This window comes from Chroicocephalus ridibundus, chromosome 3 (genome assembly GCF_963924245.1).
Source record: "Chroicocephalus ridibundus chromosome 3, bChrRid1.1, whole genome shotgun sequence".
NCBI classification, from domain to species: Eukaryota; Metazoa; Chordata; class Aves; order Charadriiformes; family Laridae; genus Chroicocephalus; species Chroicocephalus ridibundus.
This window is the reverse complement of record NC_086286.1, coordinates 75,232,905-75,250,059: the sequence shown is the minus strand read 5'-3', so window position 1 is coordinate 75,250,059 and position 17,155 is coordinate 75,232,905. Positions and strand designations below refer to the sequence as shown.

General features: G+C 42.9%; 1 protein-coding gene across 1 annotated transcript; it reads right to left on the bottom strand.

Annotated features, from left to right (window-relative positions):
• Nucleotides 1-3,194: 3,194 nt before the first annotated feature.
• LOC134513287 (amine sulfotransferase-like) lies at nucleotides 3,195-14,151 on the bottom strand. Its single transcript, XM_063329739.1, has 7 exons — nucleotides 14,005-14,151; nucleotides 11,187-11,356; nucleotides 8,971-9,179; nucleotides 7,613-7,739; nucleotides 6,364-6,458; nucleotides 5,261-5,441; nucleotides 3,195-4,468 (listed from the first exon to the last, which is right to left on the bottom strand). The coding sequence occupies exons 2-7, from the start codon at nucleotides 11,323-11,325 to the stop codon at nucleotides 4,344-4,346; spliced, it is 876 nt and encodes a 291-aa protein (XP_063185809.1). The 5' UTR covers nucleotides 11,326-11,356; nucleotides 14,005-14,151; the 3' UTR covers nucleotides 3,195-4,343.
• Nucleotides 14,152-17,155: the final 3,004 nt, after the last annotated feature.

The following is a 17,155-nucleotide window of genomic DNA, read 5'->3' as shown; positions in this document are numbered from 1 at the left end:
CAGTTGGATTGGAAGCTTCATGAGACACTGAATCCAGCTTCCTGTGGAATTGCTAGGATGCTTTAAAATGCTCTTCATCACTGAACTTAATTTACTTCTGGTATGTTTCAATTCAGCTGCATAAAAAAACTTTTAACTCCTAAGGCTTCTTTCCATTCTCTGCTATGTCTGTGTAAAAATGGCATTTTTTCATAAAAGGAGTGAATTAGTTCTCTAGATCTGGACTGAATCCAAGAACGCTGTGTAGTCTGTGCAAAATGTGGTAATCTGAGAAAATTTTCCAGGTGGGTCACTGACAAGAATCATCTACGGATGAAAAACAGTTTCTTGTTAATGGTATTTGTAGGTCATTGACGTTTTTGAGTCTGCATTCACACTAACCTATTTATTGTTTTTCATGCACAGGATGTGTATCTTAAAAATACTGAAAGGATGTCAAACAAGTTAAAATATGAAAATGTGTTTTCACTGTTACATCTTCTCTTTCAAAGCAGAGGAAATAGTAAGGGTTGAAGTGACAAAAAATTGTGTAAAGTCTGTTCCTCCAAGTCTTTGGAACCAGTTTCAGTGACTCAATCTGAACCTCGGATTTGTTTAGCTCTGTTAGCAATTACCACCTGTGAAATAAAAGGGAATTTGACAGCGAGTAAGCTCGTCTATGTTTGCATGTTTTAGTTTGCTGAAACGGACTGAGAGAAAGTTGGTTTTTTTTTTGGTGGTAGAAGTTTAGGTCAGATGTTTAAATTTTACTTACACACTTTGGATTAGATTGAAGTCTAATTCGTATTAATCTAACAAAATTCCATAAATAAACTTTGATGGAATTCTAGTAATTCAAAGTCATAGTGATAACAACCTTCCTGATATCTTTCTTTTAACTCTCTAAGCCCAAAGCGTACACTCTAAAGCACGTAGGGAGATCATTATGAGTTGCAACACTCCACTATGACCGGAGCTAATTTAGTTTTGATCATTTGATGATCAAAAATTTTGAGTAGTTGGTGTCTGAGCTTTATTAAAATTCAGAGGATGGTGCTGCTGTAGGAGTGCAATCTTGGGCTACAAAGCTTATTCAAATTATGAATGCAATACGATCTGCTTTAAAGCAAAAAAAAAAAACAAAAAACCAACAAACCAACCCTAAAGATGGTATACTTTTTTTTTTTTTTTTTTACTTTTTTTCCCCTGTTTTTATCCCGTTTCTGTTAGGGGTCAGTGTATTTTGGCCAAAAGTGGGGAGCTTGAAGTACAATTCCTGTGGGGAGAAACAACTTCAGTCTTTCTCCTAGGAGACTTATAACCATCAGGCTACCTCCAGGTTTTAAACTGTGGTTGCTGAAATAAATTCAAAGCTTGTTGGAGCAGACCGTAGACTGTAACTGGATCGAAGATGTTGATACCCTAGATCCTGAGAGGAGCTGTCGTGCGAGTCCTCTCTCTCGTGCTGCAAAATCTGACAGGGACTGCAATACTATTACTTTTTTTTTTTTTTTAATTAGTCCTGAAGTGCCTTGTAACTTGGCTCGGAGTAGGAGAGAGAGGCTTTTCAGGTTCAATTCTTCAACATCATTGCATTTATTGCCATTAACTCGATTTTCCATTGCACTGCATGTTAATGAAATCTGGAACTGATAGCGTGAGCTGATACCACTGGGCTGTGGTATACAGCATCGTGTGAGATTTAGGTGGCTTTTATTACTCTGCTGGGACTTCCCGTCATTGGGAAAAGAGTAAAGATCAAAGTCCTGCTTGGAAGCAGGACATGTTCTGTTTGTACTTAGGGCAAATTCAGCAAAAGGCCTGTGTTAGGCTTCTGAGTTTGAACTAGTTTTACCTTTTCTCTGGTAAATATGTACAGGTGGAAAAGGTCACTGGTGCCCTTTGGGGAAGTTCACGCTCAGAGGTTAGGGGATGCAGCGGTTACGTAAGTCACGTAAAGTTGTTTTTTTGAGTTTGTTTTTTTTTTTTTGTAACTTATTTGCTTGGTATCAGGGATGCAAAGTTCCAGAAGGAAAGGCGGTCTGGCTGTACCATTGAAGGACATGGAAACCATCTTGTAGGCTAATTATATGACATCACCTTTGCCTAATTGCAGCTAACAGCATGCTGTGCATGAAGTAATTCTGTCCAGTAAAAAGCAGGTAAAATGCATCAGAAGGCTAAAAGGGGTGAACTGAAAATGAGAAGAGCTGGTGCCTTGGGGCACGCGATGGAAATAAACAAAAAAAAGCCATTATGTGAACTGGAAGGATTTTACAATTTTGAAACATTTTATGAGAAAGCAAAGGTTAGATGCTCTTGTTCAAATCAAAATGATTATTTGAAATGTTTTTGAAATTAGAAGTTACATCCTGCTACGGCTACTTGGTAGGACACTGGTTTAATAGCAACCAAAAGCAGTCACCATAGTTCGATCATGTAGACGTCATAGCAGGAAGCAGGGATGAGGATCCAAAACTTGCCTTCCCCACCAGGGAAGTGCGGTTGGTGTCTGAAAAAAAAGTCAGAACAAAATGTTTCCTCCTCAGATCACGTCCTTTCCTTCTGCCCTCCTGCCTGAGGCTCTGCTGAGAGGGACAGAAGGTTGTTGGAGGGGGGTGGGGAAATGCTGGAGATCCGTCAGAGACTTAACAATGCATACATAGGGAGAGGAGGCACTACAGCTCTAGTTTCTGGGTAGTTTCAATGGATAGAGTTGAAAAATATGGGAGAGTTGGACCTCCCTTTGTAAGCAACATAAAAGGCATTACTGTCTACAAAGGTGAATATATTGCAGACCAGATGTGTGTCAGGAGTGGAGTTGTTGGATTTGCAACTATTTTTTGACTTACTGATAGAAAAACATTTTGAGGTATGTCTCTGTACTTATCTTCTCAGGGGAAGCCCATCGACAAGGCACTGTGTGGAGTTGAATCATGGCCAGGTTAAACCATGATAGTGAGTCAATGAATATATAAGGAAGAACATAGTCGTGGATGGCTGGTCAGTTTTTACATCAGTAGGTCTAACAGATCATCGGGTATGATAGAGTGGACATTCACTTGAAAACCGCTATGACTATGGCTTGTGTTTTTTCTCATGTAATTGAAAATTCCTTGAAATATTGTCAAGTTGTCAGACATGACCTTAAGAACCGTAACAGACAATGCAGTGAAGTGTTTCAGTCAATAGGCCACACCAGAGAATGCAACAAAAATGTCACTTTAATAGCAAATGGTTGAGTATCAGTGTTCACGAAGGAAACAGGAACTCAAGCATATCAAAGGTGAGATATTATCTTGCCCAGGTGGCCAAGAAGGCCAACAGCATCCTGGCCTGTATCAGGAACAGAGTGGTGAGTAGGACTTGGGAAGCGGTAGTCCCCATGTACTCGGCACTGGTGAGGCCCCACCTCAAGTACTGTGTCCAGTTTTGGGCCCCTCACCACAAAAAAACCATTGAGATTCTGGAGTGGGTCCAGAGAAGGGCAACAAAGCTGGTGAGGGGTCTGGAGAACAAGTCTTGTGATGAGCAGCTGAAGGAGCTGGAGTTCTTTAGCCTGTAGAAAAGGAGGCTGAGGGGAGACCATATCACTCTCTACAACTACCTGAAAGGAGGTTGTAGTGAGGTGGGGATTGGTCTCTCCTCCCACGCAACAAGTGATAGGACAAGAGGAAATGGCCTCAAGTACTAGGGGAGGTATAGACTGGATATTAGGAAAAATTATTCACAGAAAGGGTATTCAAGCATTGGAACAGGCTGCCCAGGGAAGTGGCAGAATTGTCATCCCTGGAGGTATTTAAAAGAGGGATACAAGCGTTGCTTAGCAACATGGTTTAGTGATGTTTTTTGTCAGTTAGGTTGATGGTTGGACACGATGATCTGAAAGGTCCCTTCCAACCTAGGCAATTCTATGATTCTAAAGCGTAACCATACCACAGCTGGTCAATCTTACTTCCAGTCTGGACATTGAAGGTTCTACCAAAAAAAAGCCTCATGAAAAAGTAAGATATTTTTCAGAAAGATTTTATCGGCACCAATCTATCCTCACTTGGTTGTCTATGACTCTGGTACTATTATAGCCAATGAAAGTAAAAGCAAACATGAAGAACGTAAGTCGGTTTACTAAGAAAGTTAATTAAACTACCTTGTAAAATTGCAAACAGAAACTGGTGGAATTGAGTAGCTTCCACGGACAACTCAATTTTTGCTGACTGAGTTGTCATTGTTATTATTTCTATAACAGAGCTGAAAGTGGATGTATTTTCTTCTTCCAAAACTTCAGATATGTATTTTCTTCTTCCAGAACTTCAGATATGTCCGCCCAGTATAAACACCAAAAGATGATGAAACTCAAAAGCAGCCTACATTTCATCGTTAATATCCCAGATGAATTTGATGGGCAGGATCTTCATTTTCTCTTTCAGAACTTGATCAAACCTTTCACTCTGTGCCACTGTCATGATGTTTTTCCAGTCTCCAACAGTGCCTGGGGAAAAAAACAGCAGCAAAGGGAGGTGAGAAGCAGAATGTGCACCTCTCTGAAGCCCTCAGCAAACAGTGAGTGCTAGTCTTGGGAAGTATTACCGGCTTCCTCAACATCCCCCTGTTGCTGGGCTGCCAAGTGAGGCTCTGTGTGCTCTTTTGAGGACATGCTTCCAAATCTAGGTGCTGTGAATAAAACACAGCATAGGCCTATAATTCTGACTGCTCGTAAAGTCATTCGATTCATTTGTTCTGGTGTTTTACCAGATTCCTTTGAGATTGAAGAGGAAATCATTAAAAACAACACCTCTTGTTTTTTCTGTCAGTGCTTCACTCTTTAATCCTTGGAGGTTTCCTCCTACACGGAGCGTTAGGACATCTTAGCAATGCCCAGGAGCCCAGGGCAGCCGTGTGTGGGCTTGGAGGGTAGTTGATCAAGAAGGTCTACACTCACCCAATTAAGGTGACTCTTGCCTTAAAAAGTAAGAAACAGTTAAAAAAAAGTATCATCTTACCTCTGGCTTGGTACAACCCTGAAATCTTTTCCTGTATCTGACAGGCCTGTTATAACTTGTGTTACAATCAGTAAAACATTACCTTGTATAATCCTCAGGAAAATATGGTAACATCACTGACGACACAGCAATAAAACTGTTCTTATAAATGTAATTTGCCACTAACTTGAACTCTCCCTCTGAAAATGGGGCGTTCCAGCTGAGACCAGAAACCCTAGGATAATCTCATACCAAGAAGTGTTTGATCGAATGGTTGTTGCATTGGACTGCTTCCACTTTACCTTTTCGTAGAAAACTGCCCTTGTCTTTTGCTACAAGGTCATCTGGCAGGTTCTCATAGTTTGCTCTGGGATCTTTTCTCATGTTCTCAAAGGTAGCCTGTCTCACAACGCTGTCCACTTCCTCTTCGCTCAGCTTCTTGCCTAGGAAGTTGCAGATCTTCAGCACAGCACTTCTGAGATCCTGCAATAATGTTACTTTGAAGAGTATGGATGAAGCAAAAGAACTAAATGCATACAGTAGTGGAATACAGGATAATAAAGGACAAGTATTTGGCTGCAAAACTGACCATCATTTTTATGTGAGCATTGCCTTGCTTGCATCAGTTGAGTACTGGAGAGCAGTGATGCTGTAACTCACGGCAGCACCGTGCCCTTGGAAACAGGGAATTCTGGGTTCTGCTCCCCACGCTGCAAACCCAGTTTGCATCTCGCGTTCACTGCCCTGGCAAAGTCACCCCTGGAATCGCTCCTGTCACTGTGAAGGTCCTCAACCCGTGGCCTTCTTGTCAGTTATCTTGTCCTAGCGAGGGACTCGACCTGAGCAAGCCCAGGCTCCAAAGCCCGAGGAACTGGTGTAGCGGCATGTGATGTGGGCTGCGCTGCCATGGCTGGGGGCCTCTGGGCCTTGCCCACGAAGAGAAGGGCAGCCACCTCAGAGAAACAAGGAGTCGCCCAAAGGCATGGGCAGCCACCAAGCAGGAAACTTCTGGTCAGCAACTTGAGAGCTCGACTCAAGTACTTTAAAGCCCTGCCTCTTCAGCGCTTCTTTCCTTTAGTGGAACTGTCCCCAGGAGCACAACATTCCTGTTGAAGATACTTGCAAAAGTCTTGTTCTGTACTATTTCAGGAAGGGGTTTTTGGGGTGGCAGTGAAGATAACTTCTATCATACTGGAAAGTGTTTTACCTAATCATTGTCTAGCAATTGATAAGACCCTGAACGAATGAGACAAATGACTTCCCCTCTCAGAAGTTCCAATTTGAATCTACTTCCACAACGGATTCAGCACTTTCCAATATAAAGTGTAATTATAAAGAGATATCTGAAAATGCATTCAATATAGTAAGAGAATATTTTGAAATCAGTGATACTAATTGATCTCACCTTTTTCATTTCTTCATAGGTAAGGAAGAGTATATTGAAATCCTCTGCATGACTGTACCAGCCTGCAACGTGATCCAGCCATGAACTGCCAAGGACTTAGCAAGGGAAAGTATTGGGGCGGGGGGTGGTCAGGGAAGAAGAGAGAAAAAAGCTATTAACAGCTAGCAGTAAAACAGTAAAATTATCAGTCATTTAGGTCTTTGAAAAAGTTTTTTTTTAAATAATATTTTTTGACAATTGGAGGGCTGCATGCTCACAGTCTTTGTGAGATAATGTGAGGTTCTGGGAGGTGATTCTACCCCTCTACTCTGCTCTCGTGAGACCCCAGCTGGAATACTGTGTCCAGCTTTGGAGTTCTCAGCACAGGAAGGACATGGACCTGTTGGAGCGGGTCCAGAGGAGGGCCACAAAGATGATCAGGAGCACCTCTCCTATGAGGACAGGCTGAGAGAGTTGGGGTTGTTCAGCCTGGAGAAGAGAAGGCTCCGGGGAGACCTTATAGTGGCCTTCCAGTACCTAAAGGGGGCCTACAGGAAAGCTGGGAAGGGACTCTATCAGGGAGTGGAGCAATAGGATGAGGGGTAACAGTTTTAAACTGAAAGAGGGGAGATTTAGATTAGATATTAGGAAGAAATTCTTTCCTGTGAGGGTGGTGAGACACTGGCACAGCTTGCCCAGGGAAGTTGTGGATGCCCCATCCCTGGCAGTGTTCAAGGCCAGGCTGGATGGGGCTTTGAGCAGCCTGGTCTAGTGGGAGGTGTCCCTGCCCGTGGCAGGGGGGTTGGAACCAGATGATCTTTAACGTCCCTTCCAATCCAATTCTATGACTCTATGAGGCAACTCCCCTTTCGTTTCTAGCAATCGGAACCCAAACTGGCAGCAGCAAAAAACTACTTCTCTGTCTTTGCTGTACAGTGTCTGTTCTTATGGGTTCATCTTCACTAACCAAGTGCAGAAAGTGTTAATAGATTTTCAGTCATAATGGTTGTATTCTGAATTAGCATCCAATGTAGGTAAAATAAGCAGCTTGCATGTTGTTGGGGAGCAGCAAAGCCGTGACTACGCTGCTCTCTTTGGACCAGCTTTCATCAGAAGATGGTGTCAAGCTCTGACAGCCTCTGCAGCTTTGGATTCAGGTTACAGCATGGCTGAGGATTCTGATAATTGGTATTTATTGATATAATTAATCTCTATTCAATCTGAGGTCATGGAATAGGATTTGGGCTCCTTAGCAAAAAAGATATCCTACCTTTGCCAGCTAAAAATCTCTCCATGAAAAGGTTAAAATCTGCTACTTCCTCTACTGCGGACATGTATTTGGAGAAGTGGTAGTAAGAAACCATAACATCCTTAGGGTTCCTGGAAACATAAATAACCTGGAAAACAATAAGGAGACTAGTCTCAGAGATATTAAAGGATTCCATTACCCTGACCATCGGTGCAGTTTTCCATACAGGTCCCACTAAAAATGTGTGACAACAGTTTAAAGGTGACAGTCACGTTAAGGAAATTCTGGATAACGTAGTGCTGCCAATTTGTGTATAGGTGGTGGTATTTCTGTAGTTGCAGTCATGCAGTGCCTGCGGCCGACTCCCTTCATGGGATCCACATTGCAGGCTTCGTTGATGCTGGTGACTTGTGCAAGGCAGGCAGGCTGCAATAACAACACCAGAAAACCATTGGGTTGATTCAGCTTCACTTTTCTGGGTACTTTTTGTCACAGTCATGCTGAAATGAAGAACAGTTTCTTGTAAATCGCAGCTTTGGTGGTGCTGACAGCATCGGTACTCTGAGATCTAAAGTCCTGGCCTGTGGTGCTGGTGCCAGAGGCAGCATGCAGGCAGATTTGGAATGGCGTGTAAGAGGAATGGGCCAGGGTTATTTTGGCTCCTGCTGACTCCTGACCACACGAGAGCTGCTGCCTCAGGCACAGACTGGGCACCACCAGCGAGATGGGCAGCCTCCTGCCTCTCATCTGGCAGCATGTGCCAGCTTCTGCTAAGTTTCTGCTCCTTAGCACTTAGTGGCTAATTAGGGAGAGAAAATAGAGCCTGGCACGTCGCCTTTACGAGGCTACAAAATGTTAGCAGGGAGAGACAGAAGAATCATGCTCTCGGATAGCCTTTCTATACTGAGTAAAATGACTACTTTTGATTCCTTCTTAATTGAAAATTCATCTGATTATCTTTAGCAAAACCAAACGCATTACTTCCAATGCATTTAAAATAAGGATTCCTAAATGCATTGCAGGAATACTCGATAAACTGTACTACTAGTACTGTAATACTCATATTTTCAGTGTGGGAGACTTTTTTCCAGACTTATAACTTCTCTGGAATCAGACGTTTTCACAAGGGGAAAATCGGTGCAAGTCTTTGACCCTGGCAGATGCTCCTGAGAGGCACCACCCCTCCCTCTAGTAGTGTTGGGCCTGAGAGATTTGGCAAAAGGAAACAGAAGAAATGATCTCCCCACATACACAAAGCAAGTGATATTTCTACCGAGACATGGGGAACTGAAAGAGGAAAAAGTTAGGATTTAGAGCAATTCACCAAGGCAAATTGGCATGACTGGTTTTAAGGAAATTGTAAAAATAACGTCACTTACACGTGCTCTTTTGTTTCTCAGGTCTCTTGGAACTAAGTAGTAAGGCAGGTGGGTGGCAAAAACACGAGGCAAAGGAAGATCTGCATAATCCTTATTTTTTACATTGTATTCCAGCCATGGGATTCTCTCCATGGTCTCCATATTTTCTGTTCCATTACGGTGGCCTTCATGAATTATTAAGCTCAAAATGTTCTGAGTCCACACAGTTCCTGAGAAGGAAACCTTTTTATTTGAATGCCGCTTGAGGGTTTTTTTAGAATTAAATATAGGATATTGTTGTAAACAGAGCCTCTGCATAGCTAAAATGAGCTTCACTTTGTGAAGATAAGTACAACCTCACACACTGAAGAGAGCAAACCTTGCCTCATGCCTGCTGAGTGCAGAAGGGAAGCGTATTTTTGTTTTGTCCCTGCAGAAAAGCCATGGCCAGTAACTAAACCTTCAGTTCCTTCACCCAGTATACTCAACTTCCACACAAATTATGTCAGTCCTCACCCTCTTGTGGCAACATGAATTGCTGCATCTCTGTGGGCCACACTTGAGAGAATTCAAATCAATGCAGAAGAGCATTGAGTTACTGCCTAAGGTTACCCTGAACAAGCCCAGAGAAAAGAAGGCATCTGAAACTGAAGCCGTGTTGTGAAGACCCCACCCGAGAAGGAAGGTCTTGGTTCTGGAGATTAGACTGTATGCGTGTTGTAGATGTCAAGGCACTGGGCGAGAAAAAGACAGACCCCTAGGTATTCAGAGGCACAATACCCAGTGATTTCACAGCTCTCCTGACTGCCTTGCTCTGCTTGGCATAATCAACTTGGACAATTTTCCTGTGTAGTGGTAGAGATACAACAGAAGGATTGGACGGTACCTTAGATTGATAACTGTTGGGGAAGAAAGAGGATGGTGGTGCAGGGCAGAGGAAAAGGTGTGAATGAGACAGAGGTGACATTCTGTGTGATTCATAACTCAAAATCATCTTCCAACTCCTTCCTGTCCTAGGGTAGCCCATCACTCTGCAACACGAAACTCCTACTTCCAAAGATGTGCTCATCTCAGTGCCATAATATCTTTACCCCTTACTGCCTTCTCATCCTCCCTCTCTGCCTCGCTTGGGCAGCTCACCCCGCTGCTGTCTGATGACAAGCTAGCATCGCTTGCGCTCCCTGTCCCCTCGCTCTGTTGCCCACGACCCCTCCACAGGCTTCTTGTATCGCATCTACCTTCCCCACAACCACACCTGGTGCTCCGTGCCACTCCTTCTGGGCTTCACTCAAGAATGTCTTTCTGCCTCAGCTATTTCACTGAATACCTGAGGGAACAGTGAATTCCAGCAAGATGTTCAGTGACCCTAGGGAAAGGAGGTATGCTGACAAAACACTGGTTATGTTATCTGAAGGCTGCATCTTGAAGGCTGATGAAGACGACCAAAGGAAAATAGCAGAGGTTCTCAAGAGCACAGACAGAGGAGGATAGCAGAGGCCTTGCAAGTACAAGCACATATTGGTACCAGAGGTGTCAAGGCTTTAGTCATAAATCACTGCTTAATTCATCATCAAGCCATTAATTACTAATCACTAAAGAAATGGAGTCCTGAAAAATGCGTAGACCAGTTTTACAGCACATCAAGGCTTTAGATTTCATGTAAGACAACAGTGAAACCAGGTGGTTGCACAGTTGCATTTGCTTCAGAAATAGGAATGCAGAATTCATCACACCAGTGTCCTATATTGCTACGTAGGTAAATAGTACGTCATCATCCTTGAAAGGAGGTATATATCGTGGACTCACATTTGCTCTGGTCTCCTGCTTGGCTGTAATTTGGAGGCAGCAACCCCCAACCCACCTTCCATGTGAGCCCACAAATCATGCCAGATACCCCACAATCATCTCCAACACTCATGCACCCAGCCCTACCACAACTCTGTGTGTGTTTTGTGAGGCACAGGGGGTCAGTTTGGTTTGCGTGTGTAGCTTGCTCTGAGTACACCTACAAGGCTGAGTCCAAGAACGAGTTAAACCAATTTGGCTGGACACGAGCAGGAACCTTTTCTTTGGCCGTTCAGACCATGGCAATGCAGGGTTTGTGCTTAATGCTACACTGCAAATACTCAGAGACGATCTAGGTCTAGAAGCAAAGCTATCAACCCCAGGTACTTTTGCAGTTCGAGAGCTGAATAAAGGCAGACTTTTCGCCCCTCTAGAAACAATTCCATTCTTACCTGATTTGGGGTAAGTAGTTAGAAATATGTCACTATCTTTGATTTCAAAATCCTCTAGGGAAGCTACGTACTCAGGTGAAGTATTTGCACCAAAATAAAACCCTTTGTATTTAAAAACATATTCTTTTGATGGCTCCATTGTTAATCTGTTGTCCTTATAGGCGAATAACCTGCAATAAGAAAATATGAAGCTATATCTTTTTCTTTGATTGTCATCTCACAGAAACAAACAAACAAACAAACAGAGTCATTCAAACAAAGAATCCGGTGCTGGCATATTTTAACAAAATGCATTTCAGCAAAATTTTGGAAATAATCCACCGAAATTTAAGATCCAGATTTTCATAAGAAGATCACTCAAGATACATTTCTAAACAAAGAAAAAAAAATGTGTAGCAATACCCTTTACTCCTATAGAAGTGTATTCTACTTGCATGCAAAAACTAATGTAACCAAAAGCAATGTATGTAGAAATCATTTGTGAATATTCCTCTATGATCTGAGTGACTGTAGAGTTTTCTTTGGGCTGTCAGCAGCTCTTGATCAGAGCTAGCTTAATTACCAAGCTCTCACTCTGAATGTTGTGACTAAAAACATGTTCAGAATGTCTTTATTACAATTTCTGCCTCCTTCTACTTATTCTCTGTCTCATTACTAATGGTTCTCACAGAGTAAGCATAATCTCTGCAACCTGAAATATGTAAGCATGAACGGGTGTTATTTTCTTAAACAGGCCTACTCGTTTTACGAGACTGTTGTCTTGTGTCTCATTAACACCATTGCCGTATATTTGCCAGAAAAAGACATGAATCACCACTGTTGTGGTAGCTAGGGAAGAGCAAACTGTTGGGGAGATACAGGAGTAAGAGAGAGACTGAAGAGGGAGGCTGCCTCTCGTAGCTGAGCCAGAGCCAAATGGAGCATCTAGGTTTGAAGGTTTTGGTCTGTGTGTCTTCTGCAGTCTTTGAGCTGAACGATACATCCGTGGATTTCAGCGAGATTAACATCCAGGTCGCTCCCTCCCTGCTCTGTAGACGAACTATTCATTAGTACCGTCGGACACTGTACAAGCCTTGGCAGAAATGACATAAGCAAGTTCCCTTCCAGACTCAGATATGACAAGCATTGTCTTATGTGGTTAAAATATGTTTGGAAAGAGAGACTTCCCTATCTGGAATTTTGTCTGGGTTTCAGTCCCCTGCCTTCCCCTTGCAATGGGACCGTTCCCATCCCATCTTGGACTTATGCATTTGCCATTGCTTCACCGTTAGGACATCAGCCTTGCTGCACCGTCGGGATAATCAGCATTGCTGCACTGTTGGGATAATCAGCATTGCTGCACCGTCGGGCTATCACCCTCGCTCAGATTTGTTGAATCAGCCAGTTGCGCGAGACGTGCCAGCCAAGCTGGCTGGTTGGTACGGGCTTCTTGGCGGGGCAGGGGGAGGAGCGCAGCGGCTGCTGCCATGACCGGGGACACCCACTGCCCACCCTGCCCCGGGCAGACGGGGCCGGGTAACCTCCAGGTGCGTCCGCAGGAGAATGCATGGACATCCCTCAGACATGGCAAAGACTATGGCAGGCCCTGACCTAGACAACTGCTTGGGCATGCAGTGCTACCAAGTTTTAACACAAACACGTGGCTTTATTTTACAACAGTATTCAGATTTAACGTCTCATCTTAACTCCTTTGTTTGGTACCATTAGATAACAAAAAAATCCTTGGCTTTGGGAGATGCACAAGCTCAGTTCTACTGCAAAGGCCAGCAGCTGAAGAAATGAGGGCAGATGTGTCACCTGCCTGGGAGTACCGATCCCTGTGCTTGCACTCCACCTCCCTCCACCCGGACCAGCAACGTGGGCCATGGCCAGGGCAGGGAGGGCAGCGATGGACAGTGAGGGGGATGAGGGGAGTGAGGGGAGCCGCCACCTGCATCAAAGCCTGTGAGGTGCTTCAGCCTCACGGCAAAGCCCACGTTTCACGGACTGAAACAACCCCCAGTGAATCAGAGCTCTAAACGGAGAAAACCTCACGTTTAGAAGCCAAGGAATTGGTACACTTCTAAATTCAAGTTGTGATCACAAAGCTGGGGGAGTCCAAAGAAGGCAAAGATATGGAGAATGAGTGAAAAATGTTGCTGATACTGGAGAAAGAGCAGGGAATTTGTGGGAAACAAAAAGGAGACACATTCAATGCACAGTATACAGAAACCTTCTTGATCCTCTTCTGCCAAAACCATGAGTTTTTATATCACTTTGGGACAGAGATTATTGCACTGCTTGTTTCTTACAGATGTACGAATACACCATGAAAAAATATACCATGGAAAAAAAATCCTTGCTCTGTTTCCTGGAAAGCCTGTTCATGCTCTAGTGTACATGACGGGATTAAAAATAAACATTCAGGTGTTCTCGTACCAGCCTTGTACACACATCTCAAAAATCTCTCTCCAAATGCAGACACAAAGGTACCTGCCAGTTAATCGCCTACATCCACAGTGACTGCACACTTTTCCTCTGCTTCGTTAACTGTCTCAGAGCTACGACTCCCATTTCTTTGTTCAGTGATACCGAAAAGCCCATGTGAGGCTCCGGCTTCCACCCCAGCACTGGGATAACCCTGCTCTGGACTGCCGTCCTCCTCTCAAGCATGGACCAGCTCTAGCCCCTTGTTCTCTGCAACTCCTTCTGGCAGCGCATGCCAAAATGGTCTACAAAAGAGATCTACGTATGATTAGTATTATTATTTTACTGAGAGGGTAATACAGCATCATTTAACTCACGGATCTGCCGTTCTAATAACTTCAGGCACACTTACCTCCTCTGCTCTCCGTTCAGTGCCCACGGAGATGTGTGTTACTGCTTCCCAGCTCAGTGGACGTGAGTCGTTCTAGAGCTGTGTGAGCCAACAGGTTTCCTTTTTAACTGAGATGTGAAATGTGAACCTGTGGACACTGTGCTGGTTGGCTTGCTTTCAATATTTGCTTATCTTTAACGCAGAGAGAGATTAGAGAACCAATATAACTCATGAAACAGTGAATGCAGACCAGAAAGATTTTTGAAATTATTTACATGATTTTTTTGATTTCTGTTCCTTCTTTTATTTATCAAGACCAATATTGAGGAAGCTTGCAGGGCAGCAGAAGTGAATAAAATCTTTTGCTTTTCGCTAGTTTGGGGTTTTTTTTCTCAGCTTTCACTGAACTGTTGTCCAAATTGGTTTTTATCTCCAAGCTATGTGTGACAGTAGTCCCAAAGAATCCACTACTCCACTGAAGTGGTTCACCAGACCTGTCCGACCTGGTCTCGGCCGTGAGCCTGGAATGAGCTACTTAGGTTAATCACATGTAAGCGTTCATGTTAAGTTTTCCTGTGAGGTATTTTATAACTGAAATAAAATAATGCCTGAGACTCACTGAAACCTGGACTCCAACAGTATTACAAAGAAGAACGTTTTGTTCCCAAGCTCTGTGTTGTGTTTTGTATAGGATTACTTTTTAACTTGGATCAATTCCCCAGGTAATCCCCGAACTTCGACAACCAATCAGTCAGGTTGGTAAGCATGTGAATGAGCCAGAAAGAGGAGTCGGGCTGAGGTTTATTTCACCACAGAGGAAACCCTTTCGGTGAAAGATTAAGCTTGTTCTGCTTTGCTTTCTGCTGCAATCAGTCACATCTCTAGCATTTTGTAACTGCAATTTCTATTCTAAGTGTTTAATAATGCTGAAAGACAGCATCTGTTGATCCCAAAACTAGATGGGGAGGTGCTCCATGAGATGTTCCAGCCCCTGGCACATCGCTCTGAAGAATACAAAGAGTAACAGCTATGGTCCCACATCAGTTTTGTGAGCTAGCTGGAGAGCCAACAAGGTGTGAGTGAGGGCAAGAAGTGATATTTTCCAGTGAAAAGAAATTGCATGTAAAGCTATTTGGCCTTTGGACAGATAGTGAGTCAGGAAAGCATAACAACCCCAAGGATATTCTAAAACATCAGTTCCCTAAAGTTAGGATTTGTCCTGGCTTGTCAGTAACGCTGAATTGCAGTCTATCTGCTGTTAATTGAACATAGGTGTCACGTATATTAACTTTATTTGGGACAAATAGTCCATTGCAATATTAATAATTAATCTGGGGATCCAAATACCTAGCATATAGAGTAGGTGCAGTTGCACAAAGTTCAATTTGATACTGGGAAAGGAAAAATATGGCTGCTTGTATAATTTAAGCAAAACCAGTGTTCTCAGTGCTATTAACATCTTATGTCCTTCTCTGATTGCTTCCTCTGGTACTTTGCACCAATACGTTTCTGCACATACTAATCATAGTTCTCCTTTCACAGGCATCTACAGTGACAGCAAACTGGTGTAGCTCTGAAGTTCCCTATAGTGACAACAGACAAAGAGAGGTTTCCTGCCTACCTTTTCTGTAAAACTAAAATTTATAGCAAATGCTTAAATTAGGCACATGGAATCCCCCAAATAAGTTTTATTTGTTACCACAAAAATACACTCAACATGTCACAGCAAAAAAGGGCAAACTCAATTAGACCACTTCAGTGCTCGTTTTTGGTATCTGCATAGGAACAGATTGTTACCCATCAACTGAGGGAAAAAAATAATGGTTTGTATGGCATTCCTTTATTTTAGACATGCCTCAGGTATTAGGTAATAACCTATACTAATAACAGATACTATTACATACCAGTATCATCTAGTGTTGACCATTATTGCACAAAATCCATACCAAATATACACGATGCCTGAGTTACTAAGGAAACTCCTCCTAAGTCAGTATTACCTGAGGGCCGCAGTCAGCGTGGGAGAGTGAATGTAGCCATTTCTCATGATTCCCGTGTCTGCTCTCTCCTGCAGGACTGCTCTCACCCGCATACTCTGTCTCCCTCTTTCTTTCAATCCTGTAATTCACAAGTGAATATGTTATACCTGTGTGTCTTGTATCTAAGTTCCCAAGTTCAGCGACCTGGTATGAGGATTTTAGGTTGCCACAAGTATTCTAAATCGCTGTGAAACAGATTTGTCTTTGGGAAATGAGGTATTTGGGCAGTTTTGTTTGTGTATTCCCATTAATGCACAAGAGCAGGATTCCAGCAGAGATGCTTAAACAAGTGCTGTGAATTTGGGAATACATTTTTTCTGTCTTTGAGAGACTATTTTCTCTCTAATACCCATTAGTTTGTGTTTTGTCCCCAAAAGCAGCTAGAAAGAGGGGAGAGTTTGGTGCATTTTACACTGCAGAAAAATGAACAGGGTGAAACTGAGGCCTGAGAAGTTTTGGAAAGAGTTATAGGGATGGTGTCAAAGCCAAACAACCCCAAACGTATATGCTGCACAGTGTGAATAACATGCTTTCACATGAGTCGTATGTGAAAAGGAGATGTTGCCAGGGCAAAGTGTATAGGCAGCCACAAGGAGGATTATACTAATTTTCCTCAGCAAAGGATATGGAATTTGAACCAAATTTGGCGAAACAAATGCTGTTTTTTCTACTATTATGTGTATTATTTGCATGTTTTAATTTTCATGTATCTGTTACTTTTCTTCTTGGAAAGCAAAGAATAATGAACCAGAAATTTCAGTGACTTAGCCATGGGCTACCTGCAAGTGCTTGCTCCTTGGCTCATACGTTCCAGAGGGTATGTCCGTAAATATGAATTTCCATGCTGCTTTCAAACGGATCAAAAAATCCTAGAAAACAAACTAGTTCAGCTAAAAAAAAAAAAAGGGTTTTGATCGCCCTAGTATTTTTCAGTCTTTAGATACAAAGTCATTTTTCCAAAGTTAAGCTCACAGGGAATGGGATGTATCTGGAGGAAAACCTTGGTAAGGGAAGTGTGAGAACCAGGACAGAAGGTAGTCTAGAAAAGATCATTTTTGTGATACCTTTTACTTGATTTTTTACTAGACCCTGACCCCTTGCTTCAGTACATTACTAGTCGATGAACATCAGAG

Coding starts and splice junctions, on each gene's coding strand:
- LOC134513287 (XM_063329739.1), bottom strand. CDS start 11,325: ATGGAGCCATCAAAAGAATATGTTTTTAAATACAAAGGGTTTTATTTT. Junction 5,442..6,363: donor CCTATGAAGAAATGAAAAAG/GTGAGATCAATT, acceptor ACATTATTGCAG/GATCTCAGAAGTGCTGTGCT. Junction 4,469..5,260: donor GGGCAGTTTTCTACGAAAAG/GTAAAGTGGAAG, acceptor TTTTTTCCCCAG/GCACTGTTGGAGACTGGAAA.